We start from the raw sequence: 24,156 nt of genomic DNA, 5'->3' as shown, positions 1-24,156 counted from the left end.
GATGGTGATGGTTATATGCATAATATGATATTATAACCAACCACCGACAAACCGCAATCAGCCGATATTCACGTTGATGTACAGAATGCACGCTTCAATTAGTACTAACTTCGCCGTCAGACAAATTAAAATCTCACTTTCTGGTTTTTGGCTAATTATAATACCCCAAGGTTAACCACAGGAACCTTTTAGAAAGGTTTCTTATTGAGATCTCAATACTTTCGAGTCTAGTCATATCAGTGGAAGATTTGAACCGGCACAGATCTAGTTTGGTCATCGGCTCGGGCTGGTCTGGTATGGTCTTCTAGATATGCATCTTCCTTGATATATTAGCAACTTACTTTTGTTTCAGGCAATATTATTACCACGAATCGAAAATGGGTTTCAGGAGTGAAGAAGTAACCGAGACTGTTGATGATAGCATTGATCCCAGTTTAGGGTATGAAGAGGAAGGCGGGGTTCCAGTTTTTCGACCTACTATGAGTGCATTTGCTGATTTCTCCAAGTTTATTTCTAAAATAGAAAAATATGGAATGGAAAAAGGCATTGTAAAGGTGGTTCCACCCAAGGAATGGGTTGATAGTTTACCTACCCTTACAGAGGACATTTTGAGGAGTATAAAAATCAAGAACCCGATTATGCAGCATGTTAATGGAACATTTGGTCTTTATAAACTTCAAAACGTAGAGAAGAAAAGAACTTATACTTTACCAGAGTGGAGATGGACTTGCGATGAGCCGGATCACCAACCTCCAGCCAAACGTGGTCAGCGCCGTAAAGTGAACGCGGATTCTATAGCTGCTTCTGCAAAGAAGTACCGCAGAATTCGCAAAAGCACTGAATCAGATGATGAATTCGATGAGTTTAAAGACTTTGACTATAAAATGGACTCATCTGAGTTTACAGCGTCTCGGTGTGAAGAGCTCGAAAAGGTTTATTGGAAATCACTGACTTATAGTACACCTATGTATGGGGCCGACATGCCTGGTAGTTTGTTCGATGAATCAACTAAGACTTGGAACGTTGCACATCTTGACAACATTCTTAACAAATTAAAAGTTCAAATTCCTGGTGTCAATTCGGCTTATTTATACTGTGGAATGTGGAAAGCCACCTTCGCTTGGCATCTCGAAGATATGGATCTGTTTTCAATTAATTATATCCACTTCGGTGCTCCCAAGCAGTGGTATTCGATTTCACAAGAAGACCATGAAAAGTTTTACAATTTAATGAGAGATATGTGGCCACAGGAGCATGCTAACTGTAAAGAATTTCTTCGTCACAAGACATTCCATGCGTCACCGAGTATCTTAGCACAGCACGGAATCAAAGTTAACAAGATAATTCATAACCAACACGAATTCATGATTACGTTTCCTTATGGATATCATTCAGGGTTTAATTATGGTTATAACGTAGCAGAGTCTGTGAATTTTGCAACTGAGTCCTGGATTCCCTATGGCAAGCAATCTAAAAAGTGTGAGTGTATATCAGACTCCGTTGGCATAAATGTTGACCAACTCGTGAGACATATGAACAATGAGTTCACTGAAGATGAAATGGAATTAGAAGTTGAGGGTTCGGAGAGTCAAGAAGAGGATCATTCCACTGTGGCTGGATTACCCACGCCGCCGTATGCTTCTTCTGACCAAGATGAGCCCAAGAAGCAACAATCTCAGCCAAGGAAAAGAAAGCAACCTGTACACACTCCTGCTGCTGCTAGAGCTGCTTCCAAGATAGATGGAACAACCCAGTCTCCGAAACGCCGTCGTATGGGTGGCCTGCCTAGCGTTCTGAATTGTGCGCTTTGTCCTATTACAAATTCACACGAAGATTTAATCCGATCTCCAAACAATGCGTACTGTCATAGAATATGCGCCAATTACATTCCTGAAACTGATATTATACATCCTCCTGGCAACACCTCCAAAGAGTTATTGGTTGGGCTAGAGGATATTCCTAAGGCAAGGAGGAGTCTGAAGTGTCTTGGTTGTGGTTCCATCAAGGGAGCATGCTTTCAATGCTCATTTCCAAGTTGTTCACGGTCTTATCATGGCACGTGTGCTGAAATGTCAGGTGTACTAGTGATCAACAGTGATGGCGATGCTGGACAGATTCGCGACTTTCTGTGTAAGCATCATCGACCCAAGCGAATAGCTCTTGCTGATCTTGAGAACGACCCATTCACAATGAACTACGCCTACACCTTGTTACCAGGTGATGTTGCTCAATGTCAAATAGGGTCTGGTGATATTTTTGCTGGTCTTGTCGAAGAGAACTTGCTATCAGAAAACATGATCCTAATTCGGCCATTACCAGATTGCAACGAGATAATGGAAATAGACTGGAAATGGATTAGACATCCGATTGGAGGAAAAGAGGCCCTTGAATTAGGAATTCAGAAGAAGAATGAAAAGCTGAAAAAGAAGCAAAAAGCAGAGATTCAACGGCCCTTGGAATTGAAATTACCAGAACAGGTAGAAAACTCTGGAGTTGTTCCAACTGCCCTGCAAACTGGACAACAGGTCACGAAAGTAGAGCTACCGTTGGCGTTGAACACATCACTTAATGAACAACCTATGACACCCTCTTCGCCATACCTGAAAAGAGGTCAAATAATGACACAATCGCCTTGGCAGACTGTCATTGACATGAATCAAACACCGGAAAGGGTGCTGAACTTTGAGCATGCTAGACCTACTCATCAATCTCATTTAGTAACACCAGCGAGGGAAAACGTTATGTCCATCGATTTTTTGTCCAACGGAGCCTCGCCTGAGAGGTCCGTTACAAAACTATCGCCTCCTACTGGTATTCACATATCAGCCTCTCCGTACAATTATCGTAAACGTTCGACTTGTATTAATAATCTCAGCCAATCAGTGCCTTTCAAACGTGTGTCCACTAGCCGTGTGCAAATTGGTGAAGAAGAAGTACAGTTCCTTCCGTCGAGTAAGGGAGATTTGACCATTCTTCTTGAAGACAGTCGACATCCCGTGGGTGTATTTACTCATTACGGATATCAAACGTATGAGAGGACTCAGGTGTGGGTAACTGAGACTCTAATTAATTTTGAGCAACTTCCTCTGCCGTTGATTTTCAATATGGATCCCGGCTATTATGATTTTAACCATTCCCGCTTATCGGAAGCAAGTTATGTGCACGGATTCCCCCCACCATATGTCAATTAAAACCACTTAATCTAAAATTGATTGAGGTGGATGTATTTATAGTAATAAGTTATTTATTTGTACTTTTGATTTCTGTTTCTCTGGATATTCTTGAACCTAGTATGAGTTTTGGTCATCAACCATATGTCTGCATATTGTACCTAACCTACATATGCAGAACTTACCCGGCATTCAATGACTATAAATATTCAAGCTCTCGCCAACTTTCTTGATCTTCTTTTTTTTTTTTTCCTCAACATCAGTAGGTTATACTATCTTAGATATTATAATCATTTTCATCGGGGCTTACTAGATCATTTGATACACATATCCTGCAGGTATGTTTCTTATGACTAGGTCAGTTGAGGATTATCCTGCCTAAATAGCTGTGGATATTCTTCCGTTCCCTGCTCCTCTGAGAAATCTGTCGCTTTATGTTCAGCTAGCTGACCTTTGCTAGGTGGTGCAAACTACCCTAGGCGGAGAGTTTGGAACAATACGGTGATACATAATTATTACGTAGATGCTATATTTTTTATAAACAGATATGAAATTGCATTATGTGCTTATATTTTTACTCAGAGCTAGGGGAATAAGAGGAAGCTCGTTTGTTATTCTGCGAATGAATGAAGGGAATAAGAAGACCAGCTCTTGAGATATAATATGCATGTTTACTATTCATATTAACTATAGATTTTGATTATATGAAAGAGCTGGAGGACTAGGTTGAAATTTTTCACGCCGTGCATATACATCTGGATTAACCTATGAACCTCATAAAAATAAATTCTGATCTTGACAGGCCCGAAACTGACCAAAAGCTCTTCACCAATAGCTGATAATGTCTTTGCGGTAATAAAATGAATATATTTTATAGGTTACTACGGGTAACACGTGCTAGGGCCGAGTCCAAGCCATGGATCAATTCATTTGCATTATCTCTTGACGGTAAGGCGATAGATAGATCCCAACACCACCAATTTCTAAAATACAGTACTGCTGTTTCTAAACAGAAATCGTTATCAAAAACTGAGATACGAGTTGCATCTAAGGAATTGCAAGATCGCATAGCTGCAATACCCGTGGAAAACTATAGGAACTTCTCAATTGTGGCTCACGTCGACCATGGTAAATCCACGCTTAGTGACCGGCTACTCGAACTTACTGGAGTGATCGAACAAGGCTCCAATAAACAGGTTCTAGATAAATTGGAAGTTGAAAGGGAAAGAGGAATTACTGTTAAAGCTCAAACATGTACTATGCTTTACAATTACCAGGATACCGACTATCTGCTGCATCTGGTAGACACACCTGGGCATGTTGATTTCCGCCAAGAAGTTTCAAGAAGTTATGCTTCTTGTGGCGGTGCGTTACTATTAGTGGATGCCAGTCAAGGTGTCCAAGCCCAAACAGTAGCGAACTTTTATCTCGCTTACAGCTTGAATTTAGAACTTGTCCCCGTTATCAATAAGGTTGATTTACCACATGCAGATGTGCCTCGAGCATTGGACCAGATTGAAAACATGTTTGAATTAGACACGTCCAAGGTAGTCGAGATATCGGCAAAAACTGGGCTTGGTGTGGAAAATGTACTGCCTGCTGTTGTGAAGAACATTCCGTCCCCAAAAGGGCATTCTAACAAGCCACTGAGATGTTTATTAGTGGATTCCTGGTTTGATAATTACCTCGGGGTAGTGCTTCTTGTGCATATTGTCGACGGTCAGCTGAAAAGTGGGACCAAGATTATGTCGGCTCATACAAAGCTCAAGTACGATGTGAGAGATGTAGGAATTATGTATCCGGATAGATTGTCAACGGATTATCTTTCAGCTGGTCAAGTTGGGTACATCGTACCTGGTATGAAGAAAAGCTCAGATGCGCACATTGGAGATACCTTTATGAAGGTGGGAGAGCAAGTAGAGCCATTGCCAGGTTTTGAAGAGGCAAAGCCTATGGTGTTTGTGGGGGCATTTCCTGCTGAAGGCGCAGATTTTGAAAAACTGGAAGAAAGCATAGGCCAATTGACTCTGAATGACAGAAGTGTCACTCTCGAGAAAGAAGCTTCAAATGCATTGGGTCAAGGTTGGAGACTCGGGTTTTTAGGTACCTTACATGCATCTGTGTTCAGGGAGCGATTGGAAAGGGAACACGGTGGTAATCTCATCATCACTGCTCCTACGGTTCCGTATAAAATTGTGTGGAGAGATAATACCGAGACCATCATTACAAATCCAGATGATTTCCCGACTCCATCCGAAATGAGTAGTAAGGTCGCAGATTTGCAGGAACCATACGTTGAGTGTCTAATGACGATGCCACAAGAGTATATCGGTTCTGTTGTTCGTCTCTGTGAAGCGAATCGTGGCGAACAGGTTGAGATTTCATATGTCAGCTCATCTGGACAAGCCATGGTGAAATATTTATTACCACTATCACATCTTGTAGATGACTTCTTTGGAAAACTCAAAGGAACTACCAAAGGATACGCTGCATTAGATTACGAAGATGCGGGTTACCGGTCATCCAAAATTGTAAAGCTCGAGCTACTTGTTAACGGCAAAGGAATAGATGCCCTGGCTCAAGTTATGCATTATTCTCAAGTTGAGAGCAGAGGAAAAGAATGGGTAAAAAGATTCAAACAGTACTTACGATTTCAGCTGTTTGAGGTAATTATCCAAGCAAGAGCTGGGAACCGCATTGTAGCCCGGGAAACCATTAAGGCTAAACGTAAGGATGTGCTTGCTAAACTACACGCCTCTGATATCAGTAGACGACAGAAGCTTCTTAAAAAACAGAAAGAAGGTAAAAAGATTATGAGATCTATAGGTAATGTCACAATCCCACAAGAAGCATACCAAAGCTTCCTGGCCAGGTCAAACTAATTATAACTGTATATATATTCTTGCATTCTAGAACTATGGCCCAGTATAGAGGGTCAGAACTCTACTCAAAACGATATTTAATAGATTGAAATATGACTACAAGGAGGCATATATTATATATAAATATTAAACTTGTCTTTGCTTCTTACGAGAAGCAGGAGACGAAGAGGATTCAGCTTGAGATTCAGAATTACCAAATTGATTATGAACCGCTTCTTCCATGAACTTCCGTAACCCTTCTTCGGGGTTTTCACTGTTCAATATTTCTCGTAACTTGCGCTGTTGTTCTGAATCAATATTTTCTGGTGCATCTTCATATGTGTATCTGACGGATGCATTCTCTGGGAGCTCCGAAGCTGCTTGTGCAGCAATCGATGGTCCAACACCAGAGACGGTCCTCAAATATTCTATCAGTTCTGGAAACTCATCTTCTTCTTCAATCTTTGCCAAAGGCTTCATGCGTTAGAATAATGCTGTTAAGGCAGATAATCAACTCTCAACTGCGAACGAATTCTGCAATATACTTACTGTCTGTCCCTCATCATTTTCAGCATTCGGGCTTCCTTTGAGCTCTTCAATTATAAATTTGGCAGTCTCTACACTTTCAACTGTATGTAGTGGAGTGTCCCCATCCTCGTCGGTAATATTAATGTCACCTCCAGCTTCATTGATCAAGTACCTTAGCAACTCGATATGTCCGTATGAAGCAGCAGCATGAATAGGGGTATACCCATTCGCATCTTTATCGGCTGGGGTGTGTGCTCCGCTGGTAATATATTCTTTAACTGCTTTAATATCGTTATCTGAGGCAGCAATCCAGATATTAACTGCCATTTTGACTGTGAATACTAGCTAACTGCTATTTGAAAAATACTGGAAATGAATAGGTACAGATGATCGGCAGAAAAAAATTGGACGCTATCCTGTCCGTAATACATTGATTCACACGCTCGGCCATTCTTATACTTTGTAAAAGTGATATCTCTTTCAAATATCAGGTCTCATTACCATATACAAATAAGAGAGCAATTAAGGCTCATCTTGTTATAGATCATATGACACCAAGCCTTTATTTCCAATGTCTGCACGTGACTTCAAAGGTTAGGGCTTTATGTCGCTAATTAATTTCGCCCGTGAAGCTATGTTTAATGTAATCACAATGTCATCCGCTGAGAGTAACTTGCCGTCTAGTGACGGCGAGAGGTCGGCCCGCCCGGTGCCCTCTGGATTTGAATGGTGGAGACGTACTCTTGAGTATAAAACTGGGCTGGGTCTTACCGCCGAGTCTAAAGAGCAGTATGAGCAGGATCTGGCAGCCAAAATTAAGGATGATCAGTGTAAACGATGTTATGAATTTAGAGATTGGATGTTAAACTTTAGTCCTACAGTCAGATTTATGGCTGAGCAAATATCTAAAGTTGGGGGTAATATTAACTCTCGAAATATTATTTGTGATGAATGTGATGAGTTTAAAAGTGGAGGTTTTCATCCTGAACTTGGTATTTTATTATGTCAGAATCGTATATATAGCAAGTGGCATCTAGAAGACACTTTATCTCATGAAATGGTACACGCATATGACCATTGTAAATTCAATGTTAACTGGAGCAATTTACAACACCATGCGTGTTCCGAGATTAGAGCGTCCAGTTTATCAGGTGAATGCCGAATGATGAATCAGGTAGTCCGCAATGGTATCTGGAAGATATCAAAGGGTCATCAAGACTGTGTTAGACGTAGAGCTACTTTATCGGTTCGAGGAAATCCGAACTGCAAGAGTGACGAAGAAGCAGCCAAGGTTGTCAATTCAGTGTTTGACTCTTGCTTTGCAGACACCCGGCCCTTTGATGAAATTTATAGGTAACCAGTTTTTAAACGGGACGTTTTAATTTTGTACATAGATTTTTAATAAAGAAACAGTCATGAAAATGGGCCTGAGCTAAAATGTTAAATATAAAGAGCACATAATGGAGGGCCCAGTAATAATACCTATCCAGAATATGACATTTCCCAGAATATATCTTCCTCTTTCGATATGTTAGTATAATGCCTCAGACATCAGTATCAAAATTTGTCAGCCCCATGTTACTTACTTCATATACCGGGTTCGCGATAAGCTGACAAGAGGTAGCTGGCACATTTGAAGGAACATAAGATAACCACGAAGCTTTTTAAAAATGCAGAACATGACTAGCTCATGGACTGCAGATGAAAGCAGAAATGTGAATACTAAGATATATATGTTAGCTCAAACTTCATAAAAAATACGCCACGTCCGTACTAATTTATACTTACAGGTTGCCTGCTGCTTCGATATATGGAAAGACGAGATGCTGCTGTGATAAACATGGCGAAGTAGGAAGCGGTGGACAGGCGTATTCCAATCCTTGGCGAATTGATCCCAGGTAACGCAATTCCACCATTCCCCATAGAATTGACGATCTCCAAATCTGGTCAACTCAGCAATAGCATTGAGAATTGCATCCCAGATAATGTAAAACACTAGCAAATATATCAATATGAATGGTGGGACAAGATCCATTAGAATCAGCGGATAGTGTAAAACCTTCTCATACAACGTATTGTCACGGAGAGCAAGAGCCCGCATGGCTATCGGATAAAGGTAGTTTTCAGCCACAATAATCATCAGGAAGAACACTCCAAATGTTGCCAAGGTCTTTTCGAGTACATATCCCCATCTTATTTTTGATGTTCTTGGATACTCGATTTGGTAAACCAGTGTAGGAAACATACTGTAATCAAAAAAGTTTTTGAGATTGATGTTTGCTGGGAATGGTGTCTTCTCAGATTGCAAACGCAATTCTTCAGAACAGAATTCCATCTGTGACTTGAGTCTACCGATAACCTCTCTGGCTTCTGGTGTTATTATGGAATTAGAAGATTCAATCCTTAGTAGTTTGGCAGAGGCAGTATCCAACTCGGACTTTATAGACCAAAAGTGGCCATTATAAAATGCATATGAGTGCTGTTTCATAACCAGGACTAAAGAATGAAGTAGAAGAAATACACAACCAATCCAAGGGAACTGCATATATTCATTAAACCATAGAACAAAGCCTAAATAGCAGGCCTGCCATATATGTTGTACAATCCAACCAGACTGATTCCAATCCAAAATGCCATATTTGATTCCAACCTGCCAAAAAAATGCAAAATAGATACCCAAATATAAACCAACATCGGTCAGAGCAATCTTAATCAAGTCTTTCCGTAAAATATCGACAATATTTGTACCTAGTAATTGTGAAGTCCGTATGTAGTTGTAAATTGAGCCTCTGACAATCAGAAAAGCTATAGTCACCCAAAAAAGTGTATAGAAGCCAAAAAAAACAGACGACCGACTAGCTTCAGCATCCAGAATACTGGCCTGTGAATGGCTACTCAGGTTCCGATAGCTATATCTCCTATGCTCTTTCTTAGTAGCTGATTTTTCATTGATAGATTTGAGAACTTTTTTCTCACTACCTTCCAAGTGAACTTCAGTTTGTTTCACCTTCGATGTACGATCAGCACTCAGAACAAATCCATTACTTAACGAAGAAGCAGATGAGCTTGATGTTGTACGCCGATGTAAAGTTTGACCACGAAGGGCACTTGGAGACATATCAGCCGAAGTAACTGAGCCCGGCTCGGATATAGGCGATAATTTAGGTGTAGATGATGCACTGTCATCATAAGCGTTATCAAAATTGAGATGCTCCCTGTAGCTCCTGAGGTCAGTGTCCACTTCACTCAAATTGATCGGATCTAATATATGACTCTGTGTGTCTGTTTGCAATTCTTTGGAAACCACTTCATCAGTTTTACTTCCATTTAGCTTTCGCCCACTGGAGGCCACTCCTGTTGATCGGGCCATTGTTGAGTTGTTTGCAACGAATAACTTGACAATGCTCAGGTAGTTGTGCTTGGCTCGTTTTTATATCCAACTACTTCGGCAACCCGGATGAGATCGGCCCAGTCTGCGCTTGAAGATTTCTTGTTTCTAATTTCCCTTATTGTAGTTCGCTTTGTATTCTTCTCCACCAGTACTTATTAACAAACTTTAATGCAAGCAGCGGCGTTCTCGGATGCTAATAATGACCAAGTTGATACACCGAGCTATGTTTGAACACGTGTCGCCAATGGTAACAGGTTCTTGGTATTTCAACTACTCTCAAAAATCTGGATATAATCTTCTTTCTCGATCGCCTGGATTTCAGCTCCATGGAACAATATTCTTTACGATCATGTTCCGAGGACAGTTTCAACAAAGACTCTGCATATGCAGGGCATTAGTTAAATTCAGGTAGGGGTTTACCGATAGAGTGAATCAAAAGCATGATAAGAGTGCGATAAGAATACGCTTATAGTTGCATCGTGATTTGGTCGTGTATATTTTGCACACGTTTGCATAGTGGCTAGTAGAGATAATTAATACGCCAAACGTGGATTAATAGCTGGCCAGGAGCTTCTATGCCCTTGTAGACTAAAGAAGCCACGGGTTACACGAGTTGTCTATCACTTGTAGGATTTTTCGTTTTTGTCAGAACCCCACCTCATCAGCCATTCTCCTAGCGATAACTATGTAGATGTGGGGTATGTCGAGAAGGATTCAGTCTAACAAATCGACTGCTTTTTATTATCTACACTTGAGCTTCTAGCCATTTGTTTAAAAAGTGATTACCCACCCTCTGATTCAATTGGACCCTGCATGTCGGAGGCCGCTTTGGTGACTAATCCTGTATCATTTCTGCAGTCATCATCATGAGAATTCCAACCGATTACCGATTTTGAACACCAAAGGTTACCTCTGATTCCATCAAGATGCTAACGGTTTTAAAGTTTGTGTTAGACTTCCGCAAACTTTACTTGCCAGGTAAGAAAAAATGTTTGTGGCTGGCAAACTTCCAATGAAAGTTTTGACACCGCTCATTTTGTTTACCCTGTATCCTAAACTTGATTGAATATTCCAGTCCAGTTAACTATCCTCAGCGTTTGATGATTGAGTGCAGGTACATATATGTAGGATTGATGCCGTTTAGTCCCCATTATAATAATATATGCGGTGGTAACGGTTCAGGCAGTTAGATACGCGTAACAACTTAGAATACTATGCAGCATTATCGTCTATCGGTATCACAAGTGGTTTGATGATGCAGTTATGACTGGGCCGGCCTTCTACGCGATCAATAGCTGGACCACTAGAACTTTATCGAGCCGCCTTCGGTGTATAGTGAGGTAAGCGATCTCTTTATCAAACCCTGGTTGGTTGATAAATTGCTAAGCTTTTCTGTTAAAACCCTTTTAGATAATCTACTGCATACGGTTTTAAAATTTCAAGTTGGAAAAAAAAAGAAAATATCAAATACCGGCGCCGTGAATTCTCTGTTATCTCCAGAACTTAATTTTAGAACGCTGTCTGGTACTTTTTTCTTGTGGATTGAGGCCAGATGTCAACAAAGTCTGTTTTAATATAAAAGCAGAAGATATTCCGAACCCTACAAACTGATATAAGCTTGACAAGAGACTTCTTCAGTCAGTTATAGACCTGGGATAGTAGTTGCATTCTGATTCAAACCGTTTCACTATGGAATATATCGAATTCCAAGTTGCCCAGTCTGTTAATGGATTGGGCAATTGGTTCCATCACCCAGCTCATTTCGACGGTCTCTCAGTGTCCTCATATCCTGTCATAGTGAACAATTCCTTACCAAGAATCTCTAATGATGACTTGAACATGTTTTGTCGAGCGGGTGGCAATTGGTACTTTTTAGACGAGGATCAGTTTCTCTCTCAGTGTTTTTTAGAAAACTATCTTACTCTCTTTCCTGGAATCCTCTTTTTAATTTTTACTGGGTTCTCCATTTCGTTTTTGCTAACACATGACTACAAGCCTTCTCGAAGATGGGATTTCTATACGAAATTAGTAAGTATGCTGAGTGTGCTGATAAGGGGAAGTTCGTCGTTGCTCGCTACAGTGGTTCTAACATTGTAGATCTTGGTCGCTGTCCAGATATTGTTTGTAGCTGCCCTTGGTTCATTCAATACACCATTCTCTGCGCTACTGAGATACAATTCTTTGATTATCTCTTTGGCAGCTCTATTTGGCGTTTTTGGTCTGCACTATATTGAGAATGGTCGTAGCAAAGTATCAAGTGGAACTCTACTCTGGTTTTGGCTCTTTAGTTCATTTTCCAATGGTGTAAAACTAATCGGTGCATTTTTAAATAAAGAGTATCAAGAATCGGTAACTGTGTTTGCCTTGACTAGTTTCTTATTTGTAAACTCACTCCTTGTTTTCGGTTTAGAATGGCTAGTACCAAAAATTAGGAATCGGAAGAGCCCTAATAAGTCATTGGATGATGCAGATGCTTTTGAGAAGTTGTTCATGACTTGGTTGCACCCCCTACTCAGTAAAGCTTCGAAGGATAATATTACTGAAAGAGACTTGCCCAAACTGGACTCTGACTTCAAATCTGCGGTTATGAGTGAAAAGCTAACATACTATTGGGACCGGTCCTCAAGAAAGGACGCTTTTGGTCTTATGTTTGCTATGATTAAGTCAGTAAAGTGGGAGTTGATTATTATGATTGTTGCTGAGCTTTGTCATAATCTGCTTGGGTACGGTCAGGCTTTTGTGTTGAATCGGTTGATCCGATTTGTAGCTGTATATGGAAGTGAAGATGCTGAACCAGTAGCTGTGGGAGTTTACATTTCCTTTCTAATTCTTTTCGTGAATACTGCTAGTACTTTACTGATGAATGTTTCCCACATGACAATGGTAAGACTGATGATGTCTGTTAGTGGCTGCGTCTACGGCACAATTCTCCGTAAAGCACTTAAATTATCGCCAAAGTCTCGCGAAACAAAGACTTCTGCACAGATTATGAATATTATGACAGTTGATATTGGAGAGATTCAATTCTGCTTCCAGATCATGACTACTATTATCACTGCTCCCGTTCAGGTTATTATTTGCTTCTACAGTCTCTACTCGTTCCTTGGATTTAGTTTTGTAGGAGGCTTAGGAGTTATGGCCATAGCAATTCCTGTTAATGCTTTCCTTTCAACCTTCTTGAATAAATATTACAAAGCTATGTTCGAGGCAAAAGATGAGCGTACGAAAGTTACCAGTAACATCTTCTCTACAGCAAAGAGCTTGAAACTTTACGCATGGGAGAACCCCTTTTTAGAACGCCTTAGTAAGGTGAGAAACGGCAAGGAAGTTGGACTTATCCGCAAGTCGAAAGTTTTCAATGCAGCTTTTAATGCAATTTGGGAGCTTGTTCCCTATCTGATTTCATCTGCTATTTTTACTTGTTTTCTGGTCTTCCAGGATCAGCCATTGACAGCTGAGATTGTTTTCCCATCACTTATCCTGTTTAATCTTCTGAATGAACCTATGGCAATAGTGCCCTTGGCAGTTGCCACAATTATTCAGACCAGGGTTTCCTTCGAAAGAATTGCTGGTGTCCTTGCTGCAGATGAGTATCAGACTGAGAAAATACACCGTGACCTAGATGCGGATGTCAAATTTGATGAGCCTGCAGTGATCTTGGAGAATGCAGTGGTGGCTTGGAATGAGAGCGAAGACGGTGTGGTTGCCTTGGACGATATTAATTTCACTGCTCGCAAAGGTGAGTTATCCTGTATCGTAGGCAAAGTAGGTGCTGGCAAATCAGCCTTGTTAAAGACTATATGTGGTGAGCTTTATGTGAAGGAAGGTTCTGTCACAGTAAAGGGGGATATTGCATACGTTCCTCAAGAACCATGGCTTTTGAATCAAACTCTGAAGGATAATATTCTGTTCAAGAACAGATTTGACCCTGAATTCTATCAAAAAACTTTGGAAGCCTGTGACTTGATCAATGATATTAAAAATTTACCTGATGGTGACGAAACTGAAATTGGTGAAAAGGGTGTCAGTCTTTCTGGAGGGCAAAAGGCGAGAGTATCTCTGGCGAGAGCAGTGTATGGAAGATCGGACATATATATTATGGATGATATTCTTTCGGCTGTTGATGAACATGTTGGACGACATCTTATTGATAACGTGCTTGGTGTGAATGGTCTCCTGACCTCGAAAACCCTGATTCTTGCAACGAACAATATCAAGGTGCTAGCTGAAGCGGATAAAATCACAATGTTGGAAGGAAAGAAGATCGTGGAAAGTGGCAATTTGGCTCAAGTTTTTGAAACGAAGGGCGCCATTTACAAGCTCATTGAAGAGTTTGGTTCCCAACAAGAGGAGCAAGATGTCGATGTAGATGAACTCCAGAAAGAGGTGCTAAATGATGAAATCCAACATAGGGAACATGGTCCACAAGATCTTCTAAGACGTGCTAGTATGGAGACTTTGGCGTCCATATCTGACGAAGCTACCAAGGAGATCAAGCGAACTGCAAAAGTTGAGGAGAAGTTGGAAACTGGAAAGGTTAAAACTGCTGTGTATAAGAGATATTTCGAAGCTGGTGGTTATTGGTGGTCTATCATAGCTATTACCTTCTTGGTCCTTACAGCTGCCTTGGAGACCTTTGGATCCATTTGGTTGAAGCAATGGTCTGAGAAAAATATATCTGGAGTTTCAGGTGAAGCTATATACTATCTGTCTGTTTATATGATTCTCGGAGCCACGTACACAATATTCAATGTGATCGGTATTTATCTGGTAATGTGCGTTGTTGGTATCAAAGCGGCTTGTTCCATTCATGATAAGATGGCTAAAAAGGTTTTGAGTTCCCCCATGTCATTCTTTGAAACTACTCCACTGGGGCAGATTTTGAATCGATTTACATCAGATGTTAGTGAACTTGACGATATGATATCATGGACCTTACTCTCGTTCTGCTCGATGATTGCAAGACTGGCTTTTGCTATGCTAATTATATTCTTTTCCACTCCTTTTGTCCTAGTCGCTGCTGCGCCTCTGACTCTGTTGTATTTGTACTATCAGAGGATTTATCTGGCTACATCTCGTCAAATGAAGAGATTTTCAAGTTCCGCTAGAAGCCCCATGATGTCCCAATTTGAGGAATCATTGAAGGGTATTAATGTTATTAGGGCTTATGGAAAAGATTCAAGATTCGTTGCTGAAAACGACTTACGATGCGATTTGTATCTACAAGCAATTTATAACTCCCAGTCGGTGGATAGGTGGCTGTCTTTGAGATTGAACTTCTTGGCTACTTTGATTGGTTTCTTGGCTGCTCTCAGCGGAGTCTACATGACTACGAAGGGTAGAATGACCGAGGGTTTGATTGGATTGGTCATGTCAAACGCTTTGTCCGTCACAACATTCTTGTCAGGTATTGTAAAGCAAACTGTTCAAATTGAGCGTCGTGGAGTTGCCTTAGAGAGAGTGTTTCAGTATATTGATTTACCATCTGAGGGTCCAGAAATTATTGAGGGTAAGCGTCCAGCAGCTCATTGGCCTTCAGAGGGAGGTATTCATATTAGAAATTACAGTGCCCGGTATAGAGAGAACCTTGACTTGGTTCTCAAAAATATCAATCTGGAAATCAAGCCAAGAGAAAAAATTGGAGTTGTGGGAAGAACAGGAGCCGGCAAGAGTACGTTGACATTGTCTCTCTTTAGAATTATAGAACCTGCCGATGGTGGGGTTATTATAGATGGTGTTGACACCAACGAAATAGGGTTATTAGACCTGCGACGAAATCTATCCATTATCCCTCAAGATGCACAGATATTTTCTGGTACGATTAGAGATAACCTTGATCCCTTTGATGAGCATGATGACACAGAATTATGGCGGGTCTTAGAGCTGTGTCATTTGAAGGACCATGTTAATTCAATGGGCAATGGCCTTGAATCTGAGCTTAGTGATGGAGGAGATAATCTTAGTAGAGGACAGGCTCAACTTATTTGTCTTGGAAGGGCTCTTCTTCACAATTCTAATGTACTTGTTCTTGATGAAGCGACTGCTTCTGTCGATGTTGAGACTGATTCCATTATTCAGGAGACTATCCGAAGTGAGTTCAAACACAAGACTATCATTACAATTGCCCATCGTCTTAATACGGTCATGGACAGTGACAGGATCGCGGTCCTTGACAGTGGTGAGGTAGCTGAGTTTGATACACCTAAAGCTCTTCTTCAAGACAAAAATTCACTTTTCTACGCTTTATGTGAAAAGGGAGGCTTTATCACCGAAGACGCAAAAAGTTCATCCTCAGCGTAGGTTTGTAAACAGTTATTGTAAATTATTTGAGTTAGCTCTTTAGCTAGGAAAACTTAAACATGTGAATAAATAGACCCCAATAATAAAGATTGAGTGATATAGGCTATGGACCTCGGCTTCAAACAAGGAGAATCGGCGTCAGAATAAATACACTCGTTTCGTTCCTATATGTGGATCCCAGCGGGTTCCGTATGGGGATGATTTTCTTCCTTGAGAGCTAGTATTTTCGACCTGTACTCGACTATCTCTTTCTTGTTAGCTTCGACAGCCTCGCCTACCGACTCGTCCTCGTAGGCATTATCGAGAATCTCGTCATTTGCTCGCTCCAGTTCTTCAATCCGATTTTCGAAGTCATGGATCTCTTTTTCGTTCAGTTCTGAACCAACATGACTCCCACCCCTAGTTGTTTTAAGCTTCTGTATATGTTCTTCCAAGGCAGCAATTCTTTGATTATTGAGTTCTATTACACTTTCATTCTCATCAACATAGGTCCCATATGATTCGTCTTCATGGATGACATCCAACAGTTCTGCGTTCGACCGTCGAAGATGTTTGTTTGAATTTTGTAGTCGCTCTATTTCAGCATATGAGGACTCCGCGTTAAAAGATTGTATGGCCAGTTTGTATTCATTCATTGATAAGATTGGTAATATGGGGCCAGTCATTATTCTCGCGGGTAAATGTTGTAGACCATTGTCGGACCTATGACCTATTTTGTGGGGAGTACGGCTGTAACGACCCAGTTCACGAGAACGAAATAAGCGAGTACGCTAAGCATTAATTTGTCGAGAACGGTTCTAAATAATTGAGATATAATTGATCAATAGATTTGCAGGTGGTAGCTGTTTTGAAAGTGTAATTTGAAATTTGGTTGTTATACTTTTGGCTGTTCTTCTTCAACAGATCACTTGCATATCGTTTTGCGTATGCTATGTATTTGTAATTGTAAGCTTCTACAACTCAGACGCATTTGCTGCTACTTGTAGTCCATGTGATTTTTATTTCCGTATGAGAGTAGGTGCTTTAATTACTGTATACAAGACAAGTTTTTGCAATTGTTGGAACCCCATATCAGTATAGTAGCAATATAAACATGTTCCTAACATATCTATTACGAGGAGTCGTAATCACCTCTACTATCGATCGTTTGCAATGAACGATCTTTAAGCTACCGCTCTAAAACTTCTTAAAATGATTCCGAAATCTTTCCGCCTTCTTTTCTCATCATTAGCATTGGTCAATTAGTCTTGATAATTTCAATAGAGACAATTTCACACTAATTGTTGATAGTTCTATATTTGTCCCTCCGGCCTTCTCACGACATATGAGGTCGCTAGAAGGCTGTCGATAGAAGGCGACCATTTCAACCTCAGATATACGTCTGAAAGGTATTACAGTGATTAGAAAACTGTAGTCAGCAGTAGCAGACGTTACGGATTTATTCTTAATAGGGTGGTTTCAGCATGTTTTAATTCTACACTAATTGAAAGCAAATGTGAGATTGTGTGTTGCCCAGATGTAGACCAGTCATAATTCTAGGGACAACTGATAATGGGTTCTGAGCCGGTACTAAAATTCATCAAAGTCCATTTAATATTGTGTCCATAACAATATTATTAAAATCTGAGATTAATTCAACACTTATACCATAGTGAAGGGATATTTAGTGGCTGGTTTTGTTTAGCATTAATTATTTATAAGTTTCTAATTAATTGTACAAATAATGCCAATGCTTTTATCTGTAATGAACCAAATCCCCTGTGCTAGAAAGGATTTAGTGACAATACTTTCCAGTCAAGAATCTCTTGATATCCTAAAACAAATTTGATATTAATAACCAGAGTACATTTCGAAATGAATAATAATATTAATGAAATACAAAGAATTATATTTGGCTACATCGTATCAAAAGCTGATCGTGAATTCCATATTCCTTCTGTCCTTCTGTGTTACTGACAGTACAGTTACACTACGGCACAATCGTCAGCCTTAGGTCTTCGGATCAGGCAGGCCGATGAAGGAGACCCATGTAAATCCAGAAACCGTGTCAGTTAAGAATGGCTCTCAGCCATTTGTGGTATCAGTATGATTGGCTACAGTGCAAAACTTGTATGCACATCTATCGGGCATAATTGACGTAAACAGTAAGTCTCTAGTTCTCTGAAAAACATTTTTTGTAATTCCTCGGCCAAAAAAACATCTAGTCTGAAAAAATTTGATTCCAGTCCGTAAGAAAGATGTTTAGAGTAGGAAATTTATTTTTGTAAATACAGAGAATATAAGATACCACAAATTATACAAATTATTTATTTTGTAGTAGCCACTATTTCTTTGCATGTCACACATGAACATCGGATTTGATGCTGCGGAATCGTCACAAGATATAGCGCAATCTCCCGTATATCGGCGAGTCAACGATAACCTTAATGACTTGGTTCAGGGCGATAGTGGATCAAAATATACCCGTGCCCGCTCCGTTATGTTCGAGGAAGATTTACATCTAAGACATAAAAAAGTAGCTCGGCATTATTATCATTAACTTCATTTGAAAAATAGAGTTAAGTTTTATATAGATTTCATCCTTTGCCCCCTACATTTGGGATAGCATCCTCTAAAGTTGAAAGGGCTTCCAGTTTCACTTGCTGGATCTACAATAGGAGCTGTGGCTTGACTTTGGATTATTTAACTTAGCTGAACTTAAATGACCAAGTCTGGACTAGTCGATCGGTGATACAATTGGATTGATATAAGTTTGACTAAATGTTATCAACTAATAGCTCCAAGTTATAGATCTACTGATATCCAATAAGCTTATATGTTCAAATATGCTCCCTGGCACATGTCTTTAGAGGCTGTGAAGCTTTTAAAGTGGCACTGGCAATTGCTTGATGGCTGCAACTGCCTTAAGGCTCGGCGTTACCTACCAAAGTACATCTACAGCATAACCGTCACTTCGACGCCATTTCTTTTTTGGGCCTTGAAAATTAACATATGGAGTAGAGACAGATTTTTAGATATGAAGGGTCAAAAGCCTTTACTAGATATGAGCAAGACAGTTCTGAAGTTCTCTAATCTGGAGGTTGATACTTTCTGTACCGATAAAAGCGGGAGGACATTGCTACTCCACTACTAATATCTTGAATTAGTCCCCGTAGTTGTTTAACTCAAGCATTCAATTGTCCTTCGCAGTCGTCATCCTTATTATACGTATAGATCGGCGTTATATCTGCACAAACTGACAGCTACATTTCCACCATTCTCAGCTCGTCTAGTCGACTGTCATTCCAAATTTCTAGCGAAATAATTATGTAATGCCATTCAGAACTAAGTGTATAGCCCATTGTTAGTCTATGATTGAGTTGATTACCCAAGACCCGGGTACCAAAACTAAGATTCACCCAGCAGCACTGGCCAGGGATAGTTGCCTTACAGCGGTCCTGCTTGTCCTGTGAGCTCAACTTAGAAATATTTCGTGTGTATCACTCTGTTTAGGAAAGTCCCCGACGATTTCAAGCGTTTCTTTTTACTATGTATGCATCTCAAAAATTTATCTCCCATTTCAATATCACGTGCCATGACGAACAATTTCGCAATATACTTGATTAATAAGGCAAAATCATATAAGTATAGGTGAGCTTCTCCTGTACATGAGGATTGACATTTTTACGCATAATAAAGCTTGACTGCGTGATAGAGTAGAACCTACAGAATCCGACCGACTTACCGAAGGGCCGTTTATACCTTGTTTTGGACCTTTTCTTTTAGTATTGCTCTGCGGGGGTATACACTCTGTTAAAGTAGGGCACCAGAAGGACATAAAAAAGCAATAAAAGCGCGGACGTTTAACGAAGAGCCAGGACTGGTTTTGGAAATAGATATAAGTCTGACGTATTTCCACGCGCTGGGCTCTCTATTGACAACGTATTGAATTATATTGCTTACTGTGCTATTATCATCACTTAGTACGCTGCTATATTGATATTTGGAATTATTCAATATCGAAGACAACTCAAAGAGTATAGCAAGGAGAATAACTTGCTGATCCGATAATTCCCCAACTGTGTTATTAGCTCATCATCTAATAGGTTTCACAGACAGTCACCATGTCTAGGGATATTTCGCATTTCATAGCGAACTTGAACTCGCTTGACCCTATCGACTCACCCTCCTTTTCTGGTGATCATAGTGGATCTCCGGGAAATGGCCAGGGATCAAGTAATGGTCGAAACGTTAAGAATGAACAAGATGACGAACTCTCTATTTTTGCCAACACCCAGTTTTTTGATTTTGACATGGGCCGTTCTACTGATATTGCAGTAACAGTGGACGACCTTCTCATGCAACAAGAGAAGCTGCTACAGAACCCTAAGGGAAAGCCACATCCAGATGAGGCTCAGGGAAGTAGTAGTGGCAGTAGCCATAATGGAAATAGCGGTTATTATACGAATAGCCACCATTCTCATGGGGGTCTACATCATATCAACCAATATCCAAGCCATCAACTGCCTGGTAGTTCGTCTATTGGCAATAGCCATACTAGTGCTGGCGCTAGTTCTACTACAGCTGATGGCCCCACCGGTCATAATAATTCCAGCCTTCGCAATGGTGCTAATCATAATAATCAAACTAATCAAGATCAGAACTCTGCTGCTGTTGTAGCGGCTGCAACTGCTCCGAATAACAATCATCTTAACGGACTAGTAGCTCCTTTCGATTTTGCTACGTTACAACAGTTCTCGATAGCTAATGAGCTCCCACCCCATTCTATTCATCAGTCACCAGCTCTTTCGGGTGTAAGCACCCCTCTTCATTCTCCTCATGTCGGCCCTGTAGGTAGCACTGCTTCTATCCACGGCACTCCTATTGTATCATTAGATCAAGCTAGTGCCAAACTTTCTGGATATGTACCTAATAGTGCTAATGGCACTGTCAAGCCGTCAGCTACAGCCAATATTGTGAGTCCATCGACATCATTACCGAGGCGAAAGTCGTCTACGACAACAGCCACGAGACAGACTAATCGTTTATCAACATCGGGCTCTACTGGATCTGGGGATTCTGCGTCACCTCCTAATTCCGAGGTGAATCTTGCTGAAGAAGACAAGCGCCGTCGTAATACTGCTGCCTCTGCTAGGTTCCGTATCAAGAAAAAGATCCGTGAGCAAGAAATGGAGCGGAACGCCAGAGAGCTTATGGAGAAAGTGCAGCAGCTAGAAACTAAGGTCATGCAGCTTGAGATGGAGAATCGATGGCTGAAAAATCTGGTTGTCGAAAAAAACGAGGCCAGAGACGTCAGTGAACTGCTCAACATGCGCAATAGAATTCTCGGAAAGTCAGAGGATGGCAGTGATGCTACTGCTGATTCCAGAGTATAACCACATACCTCCACCGTTTAACTTATTATATAATGACCCCTAATGATATTTACTTGATTCGTACACTATTTAATAACACCACACTTTGTGATAATCAGGTTCTCTCGTGAACTTAGCTGCACAGCCGCACGGTTCTTTCTTTATGGACTTTTCATCTGATGTCGGAATAATGTTGATCTGCAACCCCATAGACCCAGTTCAAAATGTTACTAAGAGCTGTTTCTCATAGTCGGCTGCCGATGAGAATTTCAGCTAACCGATCGCTTCATATCTCATCGCGGTTGAGTGCTTCACATGCTAGTCGTCGCAGAGCTGCTGCTAATAACCAATCTCCATTGCAACTGGCGTTTAAGACCGGAGATGACGAAGATGACCTTGACAGCAGAGGTCGTTATCAAACACAAAACGAGGAAGTTCCAAATGTAGAAGCACTAGACAAAAGATGGGGGAAAATGGATCAAATTGATCAAGATGACATAATTTTTTACCTTGAAGATCGCATGCGAGGCGACTGGAAGGAGTTGTCTGAAGCTGAAAAGAAAGCAAGTAAGTGATCATACCATTGCAAATTAATCTGTTGTCATATTAGCAGTCCTTCGAGCTACTGAGTTCCCAACTCTGTCCCGGTTAGATGGGTTTAGGGGACATGGGTGTTGGTTCAAATACTTCTCTCAGATAATAAACTAACCAAGCAGTCTGGTTTGTCAACTACGGGCCCTGGGGACCGCGTGATTCTAATTTTCAAGAGCCTGGCTCAATATATGGCGGATTTGCCAAGTTTATCGCTATCGTTGGGTTGGGTGTCTCTACCTGGAAGGCCTATGAGGAATGGACCAGACCAGAGCAGGAAAACTAGAAAAGGCAATTGTATATATAAAATATTAATGACCACTATTTTCTGTTAGGAGGGATCTAATAATTAGGGCTCTGCCGAAATAATCCCGCTATTATTCTAACATTGCTGAGAATAATGAATTTCCTCTATAAAATCAAATACAATTCATAATCGGGTTAGTACCCGATTTATATGAACCTGGTTTTATGCTGATATTAGCGTAATGTTATGGATGTATATAAATAATTTAGGATGCAGGAGAGGCTGGAGTAGGCTCGACAACCGCCTCAGTACCGTTCGTAGCAGCATTAACTCCAGATGAGTGATGCTTTCTTCTTCGCTTCTTTTTCGAGTTTTCCGAGCTTTCGGAAGTTTCAGCGGTAATGATATTTGAAAGGGTTGGGTTCTTTTTCTTCTTCATGCTCAGCGGATTGGGCTGCTTTGGACCTTTTCGCTTTTTCTTAGTTGGTTGGTCGTTCCCATTTTCACTAATTTCCTCATCACCGCTTTCTTCTTGTTTGCGCTTTAAGTTGGTGGTAGGATCATTCAAACCCTGTGAAAGTTTTGATTTCTCAATAAGTTCTCGAGCACGCACAGTGATTGGGGACATAGGTTCCATGATCATGACAGATCTTTTCATATAAATTAAAGGTACAGCAGGAATCGACCTAAAATAGGATCTCAGTCCAGACTTTTGAGTGGCAACCACGTAGCGGTGAACATTTTTGCCTTTTACGTTGACTACACTGGTCAAGCAATCAAATGCACTCTTTGGACCATCGTCGTCATTCTTTTTCTTTCCTTCGTCTTTGGTTTCGTCGTTATTTTCATCTCTTTCCTGCTCCTTGGGCTTAAACCTATGGTTACAACGTCTTCTCTCGAATGTTTTGGCCAGATCAATTGCCTCTTGGTTTTTGGTTTTATACAACTCGTTCATAGTACATTGGGTTATCATGGGATTAATCTCTGCCTGAATGGTTCGCTGAATTCCTTTAACAAGGTCATATTTCACCTTTACTGCTTCTAGTACTATCTCTTCGTCAACTTGTTTTCGTTAGTCAGTCGTCCAGTTTACAAGCGTTGCAACAAAAGGGCAAATCTCATTAAAATCACTTACTTAGCACTTGGTACGGCTCTCTAAATTTGAAATTTAGATGATAATAGGACATCTGCTTCCTATATGCCTTTGCTCTTTTTTGTCTCATGGTTAGTTGTTAAATATTGTGAAGAATGGGCTTGTTTTGAAAGCAGAGATGCTAAGCTTATACTGTCTATATGAAGTATTTTCGTCACGCGGCTCAAATTTTTTGTTATCTCTTAAATCTTTTGTCGATCACCGTTTGTTGCAACGCAGGGTCTACATAGTACTGCTTTCAGAACCTGAGAAATTGCAATGAGTGATTCCATGTATCAAAAAATAAAAGCAAATTGCGTTCCATACCTGATCTTGGTCTATAGACTGGTACCGCGGTGATTACGTAGACAATTTTGGGTTTCATTTGAGTACTGTTCAGTGCGAGTCCTAAATTGTCTGCAAAAGAGAAGGGTTTTAATAGGGTCTGTAATTACTTTGGAAGAGAAAGAGTGTGAACAGATCTTAATATAAGCCCTCTGTTGTATTTAAATCTCGACTTTCAGTTTAGCTTTCTGGAATTTAACTCTCCTCTTCCACCTGCTATAAGTTGCATGTTTTGAT

The 24,156-nt window shown here is 40.5% G+C and overlaps 11 protein-coding genes across 11 annotated transcripts; 6 read left to right on the top strand and 5 right to left on the bottom strand.

The window, feature by feature from the left end:
• Positions 1 to 377: 377 nt before the first annotated feature.
• On the top strand, positions 378 to 3,191 carry RPH1 (Rph1p; the record flags this gene model as incomplete). The annotated part of the gene is made up of 1 exon (XM_018878147.1): positions 378 to 3,191. The coding sequence occupies one exon, from the start codon at positions 378 to 380 to the stop codon at positions 3,189 to 3,191; it is 2,814 nt and encodes a 937-aa protein (XP_018735480.1).
• Positions 3,192 to 4,030: 839 nt separating this feature from the next.
• GUF1 (GTPase GUF1) lies at positions 4,031 to 6,052 on the top strand (the record flags this gene model as incomplete). Its single annotated transcript, XM_018878146.1, has 1 exon — positions 4,031 to 6,052. The coding sequence occupies one exon, from the start codon at positions 4,031 to 4,033 to the stop codon at positions 6,050 to 6,052; it is 2,022 nt and encodes a 673-aa protein (XP_018735479.1).
• Positions 6,053 to 6,178: 126 nt separating this feature from the next.
• On the bottom strand, positions 6,179 to 6,511 carry AWJ20_1279 (uncharacterized protein; the record flags this gene model as incomplete). The annotated part of the gene is made up of 1 exon (XM_018878144.1): positions 6,179 to 6,511. The coding sequence occupies one exon, from the start codon at positions 6,509 to 6,511 to the stop codon at positions 6,179 to 6,181; it is 333 nt and encodes a 110-aa protein (XP_018735478.1).
• Positions 6,512 to 6,541: 30 nt separating this feature from the next.
• Positions 6,542 to 6,886, bottom strand: AWJ20_1278 (uncharacterized protein; the record flags this gene model as incomplete). Its single annotated transcript, XM_018878143.1, has 1 exon — positions 6,542 to 6,886. One exon carries the CDS (start codon positions 6,884 to 6,886, stop codon positions 6,542 to 6,544), a length of 345 nt encoding a protein of 114 aa, XP_018735477.1.
• A 325-nt stretch (positions 6,887 to 7,211) lies between these two features.
• On the top strand, positions 7,212 to 7,916 carry ATP23 (Atp23p; the record flags this gene model as incomplete). Its single annotated transcript, XM_018878142.1, has 1 exon — positions 7,212 to 7,916. The coding sequence occupies one exon, from the start codon at positions 7,212 to 7,214 to the stop codon at positions 7,914 to 7,916; it is 705 nt and encodes a 234-aa protein (XP_018735476.1).
• A 384-nt stretch (positions 7,917 to 8,300) lies between these two features.
• On the bottom strand, positions 8,301 to 9,929 carry ARE2 (Are2p; the record flags this gene model as incomplete). The annotated part of the gene is made up of 1 exon (XM_018878141.1): positions 8,301 to 9,929. One exon carries the CDS (start codon positions 9,927 to 9,929, stop codon positions 8,301 to 8,303), a length of 1,629 nt encoding a protein of 542 aa, XP_018735475.1.
• A 2,511-nt stretch (positions 9,930 to 12,440) lies between these two features.
• On the top strand, positions 12,441 to 16,250 carry YCF1 (ATP-binding cassette glutathione S-conjugate transporter YCF1; the record flags this gene model as incomplete). The annotated part of the gene is made up of 1 exon (XM_018878140.1): positions 12,441 to 16,250. One exon carries the CDS (start codon positions 12,441 to 12,443, stop codon positions 16,248 to 16,250), a length of 3,810 nt encoding a protein of 1,269 aa, XP_018735474.1.
• A 164-nt stretch (positions 16,251 to 16,414) lies between these two features.
• On the bottom strand, positions 16,415 to 16,915 carry AWJ20_1274 (uncharacterized protein; the record flags this gene model as incomplete). The annotated part of the gene is made up of 1 exon (XM_018878139.1): positions 16,415 to 16,915. The coding sequence occupies one exon, from the start codon at positions 16,913 to 16,915 to the stop codon at positions 16,415 to 16,417; it is 501 nt and encodes a 166-aa protein (XP_018735473.1).
• A 3,438-nt stretch (positions 16,916 to 20,353) lies between these two features.
• Positions 20,354 to 21,625, top strand: AWJ20_1273 (Transcription factor atf1; the record flags this gene model as incomplete). The annotated part of the gene is made up of 1 exon (XM_018878138.1): positions 20,354 to 21,625. The coding sequence occupies one exon, from the start codon at positions 20,354 to 20,356 to the stop codon at positions 21,623 to 21,625; it is 1,272 nt and encodes a 423-aa protein (XP_018735472.1).
• A 203-nt stretch (positions 21,626 to 21,828) lies between these two features.
• On the top strand, positions 21,829 to 22,179 carry AWJ20_1272 (uncharacterized protein; the record flags this gene model as incomplete). The annotated part of the gene is made up of 1 exon (XM_018878137.1): positions 21,829 to 22,179. One exon carries the CDS (start codon positions 21,829 to 21,831, stop codon positions 22,177 to 22,179), a length of 351 nt encoding a protein of 116 aa, XP_018735471.1.
• Positions 22,180 to 22,707: 528 nt separating this feature from the next.
• Positions 22,708 to 23,415, bottom strand: UTP23 (Utp23p; the record flags this gene model as incomplete). Its single annotated transcript, XM_018878136.1, has 1 exon — positions 22,708 to 23,415. One exon carries the CDS (start codon positions 23,413 to 23,415, stop codon positions 22,708 to 22,710), a length of 708 nt encoding a protein of 235 aa, XP_018735470.1.
• Positions 23,416 to 24,156: the final 741 nt, after the last annotated feature.

Source organism: Sugiyamaella lignohabitans, chromosome A, assembly GCF_001640025.1.
Source record: "Sugiyamaella lignohabitans strain CBS 10342 chromosome A, complete sequence".
In the NCBI taxonomy this organism is placed as follows: Eukaryota; Fungi; Ascomycota; class Dipodascomycetes; order Dipodascales; family Trichomonascaceae; genus Sugiyamaella; species Sugiyamaella lignohabitans.
The sequence above is the reverse complement of the archived record's forward strand: the minus strand, read 5'-3'. Positions and strand labels throughout refer to the sequence as shown.